The following is an 11,510-nucleotide window of genomic DNA, read 5'->3' on the forward strand; positions in this document are numbered from 1 at the left end:
GAACTTTACCTCGTCTGTGTTGAGTTTGAACTTCAACTCTCCTCTCTCCTCTCTCAACATCCACCAAAGCTCTTCATGTGGCCAAAAAGGGTCTTCCAAAAATGATGGGAACCACAAAGTCCACTTCACAATCCAAGATCATAAAATCAGCTGGAAAGATGAAGGTGTCCACCTTAACAAGTACGTCACAAAGGACTCCCACTGGCCACTTTACTGACCTATCAGCCATTATCAACCTCATCGTTGTGGGTCTTGGAACTCCCAATCCCAATTTCTTGTAGATGGCTAATGGCATCAAGTTGATGCTGGCTCCTAAATCACACAAAGCTTTTGCAAACTTAATTGACCTAATGGTGCATAGGATAGTAAATGCACCTGGATCTTCCTTCTTCTGAACCAGAGATCTGGTAGCAATGGCTCTGTAATGATGAATATCGTTAGTAAAATCAAGACTTACAGTTCTCTTGTTTGTAACCAAGTCCTTTATGAACTTGGCATGTCCTGGCATCTGTTCCAGGGTTTCCACCAGTGGTATGTTTACTGAAAGTTGCTTCAACATGGTGATGAACTTTGTAAGTTTCCTATCTTTAGCTTTCTTTTTGAGCCTTTGAGAGAAAGGGGGAGGTGGTATGGGAATCTGCTGTAAAGGCAGGTTTTCCTCGACCTCTTTCTCCTTTCCTCTCGTAGGTTGTGCTTTAGGCTAAGGATCCTCCAAATCATCCACCTGTTCAGCTTCATCCTCTTCTCTGACAGCTTTCTCTAACACCTGTTCATGTTTAGTACCTGCAGAAATAGGGTCAGTAAGAACTTTACCACTCCGGTGGCGATGGCCATGCAGTGTCCGTCCTTCTTAGGATTTTGGATGGTGTCACTTGGTAGTGACCCATTCTTCCTCTGATTTAGTGAGGCTGAAAGTTTTTTAAAAAATTAAAATTTGGACCAAGTCCATTCTATTAGCAAATAAAAATTCATCACATAAAACTTAGGTCCAAAAGTGACCCAAGTCCCAAAAACAAAAATAGCACAACCAAAAAGATACTCCATTAGGAAACAAAGGAAGCTACAGCCGCAATGGCTGCTTCTTCTTCATCTTCAAACAAATCGACGGCTCCCCTGGAAAATTCAAGCACTTCGTCATTAGAAGATCCTCCGGGTGATCCGTCTACCTCGTCATAGCTGCTAGATCGATAAAGATCCAAGTATGGATTGTAATCACCTTAACATAAAAAATTCTCACTGATGTCATGATTCAACAGCCATTGAATACTTCTTCTACTTGTATGCGGACGATCTGAACCTGGGTTATTAACAAAGCTGAAATACGCCAAAAACAATCAGTGACAGAGCGGTGTAAGATGAGTATCTTGTCTTTACTTCATTTATGCAATTTGGTACTCAGTCTTTTGATTAGTCTCATCAACAGGTTGAACCCCATCGGGATTAATATCACTGTTTAAGGCGACACATCTTGGACGTTGTAACCAAACTATTTATGGCTCGGAGATCAATAGTACATCTCCTATCCCTTATATTGTTGAAGACGATTTATCATTCTAAACCTATTGTAATTGTTGTTCTCATCCATTGTAGCTTCTGTTTTGCACTTTCCTAATCCTCAAATTAGGTATATTTGTTTTCTCTAGTTGCAATATTGTCCTAGCCTTCTGTGATAGATCCTGAATGTTATGATATTGTTATTTCTCAATTCCTACACAATGAACAAACGATTTAGTAAAAAAATCAGCTAGGTTGTTTCCCTCTATGAAAGTATGGACCACTTCCACTCCATGGTTCTTTATCAATTGCTTAATGGGCCTGACTTCCCAAGCGATCTTCCATGGAACCTCCCACACTCCATTTAGTGCTTTCTGAGCTAACAGAGAATCAATTTCTATAATCAAGGGTATCAAGGTCTTCTAAATACAGTAATATAGTCCCTCTTTAATTGCTATGATCTCAGCCTCCAAAATTGAATCCTTAGTAACCTCTTTAGATTTTGCATACACCAACTGCTGCTCAATTTTTTTAATAGAGGTGGTGTGAGAGTCCACTAACTGACTCATGCTCGAGAAATCACCTCTCATTTTTTTTACCCCTACATCAGTTGATTCAACTTTCTGGAGTACCTTAGCCATCATGTCTTCCAGCTTAGACCCGCTGGAACTACCATTTGCCCAGTCTCTATTACCTGGGGGAACATAAACACCACTGCGATCATTCCTATACCCATCTTTGTTCCAGTTTCCCTGATCTCTATTTGCTGGCCTATCATATTGACCATCCCTAGCATAGTTCTGACCTGCATTTCCAGAATTGTAACCTTGATTTCCAGAGTTATAATTCCGGAAACCTCCTTGGTTCCCTAAGTAGTTATCTTCCTCATCAAGGTCAATATCCTGATCCTCATACCTGTTTTGCTGTCTCACAACATTTACCTTTTTAGACTTGGCTATGATATGCTTTGTGAGCAGATCTATTTGTGTCCGCATATATGCCATGCCTTGGTCCCTTTCTTCTTCTCTCTTCCTCTGTTCAGCTGAAAGCTCAAATGTATAACCAAGCTCTCCTACCTCTGCATCTCTAGTATACCAAGCCCTGTTGTTCTTTGACACTTCATCTAATAGCTGCATGCTCTCTGAGAATGGCTTTCTCATGAATAAACCTCCACAAACTGCATCAACAACATGTTTAGTGACATAGTTTAACGATCTATAGAAAGCTTGTTCCAGATGTCTCTCAGTAAGATCATGGTTAGGACATTTCTTCAGCTTTTGGCTGAATCTCCACCAAGTGTCATGCATTGCTTCTCCTGGTAGTTGCTTGTGTGTACTTATCTCGTCCTTCATCTGCAACTCTTTTGATTCTGGGAAGAATCGTTCCAGGAAAGCTTCCTTCAGCTCCATCCATGTTGTGATAGAGTCGTCTAGAATCTCATTCAACCAGTTAGTTTGCTCTCCGGTAAGAGACAATGGAAACAGCCTCAATCTCATCGCTGTTTGGCTCACTCCAGGAATCTCTTGTGACTTACAATTCCCACAAAGTTCATCAGATGATGATTTGCATCATCACCAGTCCCTTAAACATACCTTTCAGGTTCAACAATTGAATCATAGTGCTAGTAATTGTGAACTTAACACCTGGAGGTAGTGCAGGTAACACTATAGCTCCAGTGGCTCCAACTCCATCCAAGTCATCATCATCTTCTTCATACATCATGTGGGCTGGATGATGAGGTCTACCACTTGGGGCTATTGGTTGGCGTTGGGGAGGGATTAATCCTTGCACCCCTCTGTTATCATCTACTGCCCTAGGCTGATTGATTCCAGCATTTTCCTGGATACCTTGCCTAGGTTGATTGATTCCAGCAGTTTGCTCGACATTCCTTGCAGCATCAATTTCATCTTCTAAGCCCTATTTGTGCCTCTGAGCCTCTAGTTCTTGTGCATTAACCATCTTTCGAATAGTTCTCTGAAATTCAGGGTCGTAAGGAAGCAATGGGGCTCCTTTACTTCTAGTGTTGGGCATGCACAATCGGACTCACATGAAAGAGACCCAACCACAGAACAAAACGTAAAATTAGGAAATATAACTACAAATCGAATAAAAGTTAGTAAAACACTTCTAAATTAAAATTCCCCGGCACCGGCACCGGCACCAAAATTTGATACGTCCAAACTTACACTTCTAATAAGAAGTGTAAATAGTCATTGTCAATTTACAGAACTCAACTAGAGTTGAGGTCGATCCCACAGAGAATTTATTTACAGATAAGGTTTCACTGTCGCGTTTATTCAAATGTTGTTATTATCTCCTAAACAAATAACAACGAAAAGTAAATTGGGTTTGGTTGAAATGTTATAATTACCAAAACTTGCAGTAAAAAATCCAGATTCACGACTAACACACTATTTCGTTGTAAGGTTGATTCAGTTAATTAAGAGAAACCAGGATTGTGTTCACCATAACATTCGTTCTAGTGTTCTCCGTAATTAAACATCAGGCAATGTTTACAAAATCATTGCGAGTTAAATATATCTGACACTTCTCAGCCTAATCAGATAATTATTACTCATGTTCTCTCGACCCTAGAGTGTTACTAACATTGACCCTCGCTTACAATGGTATGGTGTTAAAGTTCTTTTCTCTCAGACTCAAACTTTAACTCAAATTTGTTAATTTAGTTCAGCTTTTTCCTAACTAGTATTTTTCTCTCGAACAAATACCAGATACAGTCTCATCTAATGTGTGCACTCACTAGATTATAACGATATTGAAAGCTAAAAACTACAGATTGTAACCACAGACGGCCCTTTACTCGTTTTACGGGATCGTAACTAGAATTTCGTCATGGATCCCACAACCCCAGTCGTGTATTTAGCCACTCATGCTTTCACGTAAACAATCAGTAATGGTGAATGAAAACATGTTAAGAAAGACTTACGGAAATAATTAGCAAATCAACAATCACTTCGATAATCTGATAATCTGATAATCTGAATTCGAACTTCAAACTGATAATAATAATCGAAATCCAAAATCAAAAGCTAAGAGTCATGCGTGTTTCTTAGTCGTAAAATGTAAGATAATGAATAATATCCAAAAAATGACCTAAAGTAATTCAAAATAGAATGTTTAAAATGAGTTGTAGTCGAACTAGGACTGAAATGCCAGGTGGCTTTACGACACTTCTACGGCTCGTAGAGGGCTTCACAGACCGTGAAACCCTCCGTGATCTTCCCTTGGAAACTCCCCAAAAGTTGCTCTTCAAACTCGATCATTGGAACTTGCATCACGGGCGAGGCCACAGACAGTCATTAGGGACCACGACCCGTGAACTTGGTCTTGGTCTTTTTTTGACCGATCCAAATTTCAACTCTTCGAAGTCCATCTACTGGTTCATCATCACGACGGGTACCACGGTTCGTAATGACCTTCACTGCCCATAAAGGTGCCCGTGACTTTAACTTGGCCCCACACTTAACAACTTCTTTTAACCTCTTCTCTGGTTCAACATTACGTTCACAACCACGGTCCGTAATGAGGACCACGGCCCGTGAAGTTGGTCGTGATCTTCACTTGTTCATTCCACTTTCAGCTCCTCTCAAGCCTTCACACAAGTTCAATTTCACGGGCTCAACCACGGACCGTTATGAAGGTCACGGACCGTGAGGTTGGCCGTAAACTTCCCTTAGTCATCATCATTCTCTGCTTCTTTTTCCACTTTTCTACACATGCCAGATTCTGTCTGCATCATTAACAAACATATCAAAGTATACAAAAATAGACTTAATTATAGTATTAGTTCCTCGTTTTTAAGCATCAAATGTCCCAAGATTTCGCGGCACATCATCAACTTAGATTTTTGATACGAATAATTATCAAATTTGACATTTTTTCGTGACTGCCCAAAAATATCAAAAATTTTAATTCGTAAACACCCAAAAATTATAAAAATAAAAAAAAGACATAAAAACACATTAAAAAATTCCTGAATTTCACCAGTCACCATAAAATATCGGTACCAATAAAATATCAAAATTTCACATTTTTCGTGATTGGCTGAGATATCAAAAATTTAAATTTGTAAACGTACGAAAAATATAAAAATCAAGAAAAGGACATAAAAACACCTCAAAATATTTCCGAATCGCACCAGTCACCTAGAATATCGAATGAATAAAATATCAACATTTCACATTTTTTCGTGACAGCCCGAGAAATATAAAAAATTTTAATTCGTAAACATCTGAAAAATATAAAAATCAAGAAATAGACATAAAAACACATCAAATAATTCCTGAATCGCACCTATCACCTTAGAATATCGATACGAATAAAATTTCAAAATATCACATTTTTTCATGACATCCCTAAAAATATTTAAAAAATTAATTTGTAAACATTCGAAAAATATAAAAATAAAGAAAAAGACATAAAAATGCCTCCAAAAATTTCCAAATAACACCAATCACCTTAGAATAACGATACGAATAAAATATCAAAATTTCACATTTTTTCGTGACTGAACGAAAATATCAAAAAATTTAATTCGTAAACGTCAAAAAAATTTAAAAATAAAGAGAAAGATATAAAAACACCTCAAAAAATTCCAGAATCGCACCTGTCACCTTAGATTTTCGATAAGAATAATTATCAAAATTTCACATTTTTTCGTGACTACACGAAAAATAAAAATATTTAATTCGTAAACGTCCGAAAAATATAAAATAAAGAAAAGACATAAAATATCTCAAAAAATTACTAAATCAACTAGTCACCTTAAATATTGATACAAATAAAATATCAAAATTTTACATTTTTTTGTGACTATCCGAAAAATATCAAAAATTTTAATTTGTAAACATTTGAAGAATATAGAAATCAAGAAAAAGACATAAAAACACCTCAAAAAATTCCCGAATAGCACCAGTCACCTTAGAATATCGATATGAATAAAATATCAAAATTTCACATTTTTTCTTGAATACTCGAAAAATATAAAAAAATTTGATTCGTAAACGTCCGAAAAATATGAAAATTAAGAAAAATACATAAAAATACTTCAAAATATTTCTGAATCGTACCAGTCACCTTAGAATATCTATACGAATAAAATATCAAAATTTCACATTTTTTCGTAACTGCCCGAAAAATATCAAAAATTTTAATTCGTAAACGTCTGAAAAATATAAAAATCAAGAAAAAGACATAAAAATACCTCAACAAATTTCTGAATCGCACCAGTCATCTTAGAATATCGATACAAATAAGATATCAAAATTTCACATTTTTTTGTGACTGTCCGAAAAATATAAAAATATTAATTCATAAACATCCCAAAATAATAAGAATCAAGAAATAGACATAAAAACAAATCAAAATATATCCGAATCGCACCAGTCACCTTATAGTATCGATACAAATAAAATATCAAAATTTCAAATTTTTTCGTGACTTCTTGAAAAATATCAAAAGTTTTAATTCGTAAATGTCTGAAAAATATAAAAATAAAGAAAAAGACATAAAAGAACCTTAAAAAATTCCCGAATCGCACATGTCACCTTAGAATATCGATACAAATATAATTTCAAATTTTAACATATTTTGATGAGTGCCCGAAAAATATCAAAAATTTTAATTTGTAAACGTTCGAAAAATATAAAAATCAAGAAAAAGACATAAAAACACCTAAAAAAATATTTTGAATCGCACCACTCACCTTACAATATCGATACGAATGGAGTATCAGAATTTCACATTTTTTCGTGATAGCCTGAAAAATATCAAAAATTTTAATTCGTAAATGTCCAAAAAATATAAAAATAAAGAAATAGACATAAAAATACCTCAAAAATTCTCAAATCGCACCTGTCACCTAAGAATATCGATACGAATAAATAATCAAAATTTCACAGATTTTCGTGGCTACCCTAAAAGTATAAAAAAAATTAATTCGTAAACGTCTAAAAATATAAAATCAAGAAAAAAATATAAAAACACCTGAAAAAATTCTCGAATCAAACTAGTCACCATAGAATATCGATACTAATAAAATAAAAAAATTTCACATTTTGCTGTGACTGCCCGAAAAATATCAAAACTAGTAATTCGTAAATGTCCAAAAAAAATAATAATCAAGAAAAAGACATAAAAACACCTCAAAATTTTTTTTGAATCGCACCAGTCGCCTTTGAATATCGTACTGAATAGAATATAAAAATTTCACAATTTTTCGTGATTGCCTGAAAAATATCAAAATATTTGATTCGTAATCGTCCGAAAACTATAAAAATCAAGAAAAAGACATAAAAACACCTCAAAAATTCCCGAATTGCACCTGTCACATTAGAATATCGATACGAATAAAATATCAAAATTTCACATTTTTTTGTGACTGCCTGATAAATATTAAAAAATTTAATTCGTAAAATTCTAAAAAATATAAAAATAAAGAAAAAGATAAAAAAAACACCTCAAAAAATTCTCGAATCACACCAGTCACCTTAGAATATCGATAAGAATAAAGCATAAAATATTTATATTTTTTCATGACTGTCCGAAAATTATCAAAAATTTTAATTCGTAAACGTTCGAATCAAGAAAAAGACGTAAAAACATATAAAAAAAAATTCGAAACGCATCAGTCACCTTAGAATATCGATTCAATTAGAGTATCAAAATTTCACATATTTTCGTGATTGCCTAGAAAATATCAAAAATTTTAATTCGTAAACATCTAAATGTTAAAAAAATCCCTAAAAATACATAAAAACACCTCTAAATATTCCAAAATCGCACTAGTCAACGTAGAATATTGATATAAATAAAATATCAAAATTTTACTCTTTCTAATTACTGCCCGAAAAATATCAAAATTTTTAATTCGTAAACGTCCAAAAAAGATAAGAATTAAGAAAAAGACATAAAAACACCTCAAAAAAATTCCTGAATCGCACCAATCAACTTAGAATATTGGTACGAATAAAGAACCAAAATTTTACATTTATCCGTGACTGCTCGAAAAATATCAAAAAATTTAATTCGTAAACGTTCGAAATAATATAAAAATCAAGAAAAATACATAAAACCACCTAAGAAAATTCCCGAATCGCACCAGTGACCTTAGAATATCGATAAGAAAAAATATCAAAATTCTACATTCTTTCAAGAATGCCCGAAAAATAACAAAATTTTTAAATCATAAACATCTGCAAAAATATAAAAATCAAGAAAAATGCACAAAAATACCTCAAAAAATTTCTGAATCGCACCAATCACCTTTGAATATCGATATGAATAAAATATCAAAATTTTACAGATTTTTGTGACAGCCCAAAAATGTCAAAATTTTTAATTCGTAAACGTCGGAAAAATTTAAAAATAAAAAAGTCATAAAAACAACTAAAAAAATTTCGAATCGCACTAGTCAACTTAGAACATCGATACAAATAAAATATCAAAATTTTAAATTTTTTCGTGACTGCCAAAATAAATAAATAAATAATAATTCATAAATATCCGCAAATATATAAAAATCAAGAAAAGTACATAAAAACGCCTCAAGAAATTTTTGAATCGCACCGTCACCTTAGAAAATCGTTACGAATAAAATATCAAAATTCTACTTTTATTAAGACATCTTGAATTCACGAATCGCACCAATCACATTATTATATCGATACGAATAAAATGTCAAAATTTTATATTATTTCGTGACGTCCAGAAAAAAATCAAAATTTTTAATTCGTAGATGTCCGAAAAATATAAAATTCAAGAAAAAGACATAGAGACACCTTAAAAAATTCCCAAATCGCACGAGTCACCTTGAATATCAATACGAATTAAATATCAAAATTTTACATTTTTATTACTACCCGATAAATATCAAAAAATTTAATTCGTAAACGTCCAAAAAATATAAAAATCAAGAAAAATCCATAAAAACAGCTCAAAATATTCCCGAATCGCACCAGTCACCTTAGAATATCGAATGAATAAAATATCAACATTTCACATTATTTCGTGACAACCTGAGAAATATCAAAAAATTTAATTCCTGATCGTCCGAAAAATATAAAAATCAAGAAATAGACATAAAAACACATCAAATAATTCCCGAATCGCACCTATCACCTTAGAATATTGATATAAAAAATATTTCAAAATATGACATTTTTTCGTGACAGCCAAAAAAATATTAAAAAATTTAATTTGTAAACATTCAATAAATATAAAAATCAGGAAAAAGACAAAAAAATACCTCCAAAATTCCCGAATAACACAAGTCACCTTAGAATAACGATACGAATAAAATATCAAAATTTCACATTTTTTGTGACTGAACAGAAATATCAAAAAATTTAATTTGTAAACGTTCGAAAAATTTAAAAATAAAGAAAAAGATATAAAAACACCTCAAAAAATGCAAAATCGCACCTGTCACCTTAGATTTTCGATAAGAATAATTATCAAAATTTCACATTTTTTCGTGACTACACGAAAAAATCAAAAAACGTAATTCGTAAACGTCCGAAGTATATAAAAATAAAGAAAAAGACATAAAAACATTTCAAAAAATTACTAAAGCAACCAGTCACCTTAAAATATTGATACAAATAAAATATCAAAATTTTACATTTTTTCGTGACTACCAGAAAAATATCAAAAATTTTAATTCGTAATCATCCGAAAATTATAGAAATCAAGAACAAGACATAAAAGCATCTTAAAAATTTCCCATATCCCACCAGGCACCTTAGAATATCGATACGAATAAAATATCAAATTTTCACATTTTTCTTGACTGCCCAAAAAATATCAAAAATTTTAATTCGTAAACGTCCGGAAAATATTTAAATTAAGAAAAATACATAAAAACACTTCAAAAAATTTCTGAATCGCACAAGTCACCTTAGAATATCGATACGAATTGAATATCAAAATTTCACATTTTCTCGTAATTGCCCGAAAAATATCAAAAATTTTAATTCGTAAATGTCTGAAAAATATAAAAATCAAGAAAAAGACATAAAAATACCTCAAAAATTTCACATTTTTTCGTGACTGCCTAAAAACTATCAAAATTTTTAATTTGTGAACATTCGAAAAGTATTAGAATCCCTAAAAATCCATAAAACACCTTTAAATATTGCAAAATCGCAACAGTCACCTAAGAATATTGATACGAATAAAATATCAAAGTTTTACTCTTTCTCATTACTGTCCGAAAAATATAAAAAATTTTAATTCGTACGCATCCAAATAATATAAGAATCAAGAAACAGACATAAAAACACTTCAAAAAAATTCCTGAATCGCACCAATCAACTTAGAATATTGATACGAATAAAATATCAAAATTTTACATTTTTTCGTGACTGCCTAAAAAATATCAAAAAATTTAATTCGTAAATATCTGAAAAATATAAAAATCAAGAAAAATACATAAAAACACCTAAAAAATTCTCGAATCGCACCAGTTACCTTAGAATATTGATACGAAAATATCAAAATTCTGCAATTTTTCAAGAATGCCCGAAAAATATCAAAAATTTTAAATCATAAACATCTGAAAAATATAAAAATCAAGAAAAATGCACAAAAATACTTCATATTTTTTTGAATCGCACCAATCACCTTTGAATATCGATACGAATAAAATATTAAAATTTTACAATTTTTCGTGATAGCCCGAAAATATCAAAAATCTTAATTCGTAAACATCCAAAAAATTTAAAAATAAAAAAAGTCATAAAAACAAATCAAAAAATTCCTGAATCGCACTAATCAACTTAGAATATCGATACAAATAAAATATCAAAATTTTAAATTTTTTCGTGATTGCCAGAAAAAAATCAAAAAAACTAATTCCTAAATATCCGAAAAATATAAAAATCAAGAAAAGTACATAAAAACATCTCAAGAAATTTCTTAATCGCACCAGTCACCTTAGAAAATCGTTCCGAATAAAATATCAAAATTCTACTTTTTCTAAGAAATCTTGAAAAATA

The 11,510-nt window shown here is 32.0% G+C and overlaps 1 protein-coding gene across 1 annotated transcript; it reads right to left on the minus strand.

Moving 5' to 3' along the window:
* Nucleotides 1–700: 700 nt before the first annotated feature.
* Nucleotides 701–2,990, minus strand: LOC125819190 (uncharacterized). The gene is made up of 3 exons (XM_049498681.1): nucleotides 1,925–2,990; nucleotides 1,065–1,216; nucleotides 701–766 (listed from the first exon to the last, which is right to left on the minus strand). Exons 1-3 carry the CDS (start codon nucleotides 2,988–2,990, stop codon nucleotides 701–703), a joined length of 1,284 nt encoding a protein of 427 aa, XP_049354638.1.
* Nucleotides 2,991–11,510: the final 8,520 nt, after the last annotated feature.

Source organism: Solanum verrucosum, unplaced genomic scaffold (assembly GCF_900185275.1).
Source record: "Solanum verrucosum unplaced genomic scaffold, falcon-dt-bn FXZP01000376.1, whole genome shotgun sequence".
Lineage (NCBI taxonomy): Eukaryota > Viridiplantae > Streptophyta > Magnoliopsida > Solanales > Solanaceae > Solanum > Solanum verrucosum.

What these genes read in the sequence shown, in the direction of transcription:
- LOC125819190 (XM_049498681.1), bottom strand. Translation starts at nt 2,990, where the DNA reads ATGAGATTGAGGCTGTTTCCATTGTCTCTTACCGGAGAGCAAACTAAC. An exon ending in TAAAGAGGGACTATATTACT is followed by an intron (nt 1,217 to 1,924) that starts GTATTTAGAAGA and finishes TTTTATGTTAAG; the next exon opens with GTGATTACAATCCATACTTG. An exon ending in AAGAAGCAGCCATTGCGGCT is followed by an intron (nt 767 to 1,064) that starts GTAGCTTCCTTT and finishes AAACATGAACAG; the next exon opens with GTGTTAGAGAAAGCTGTCAG.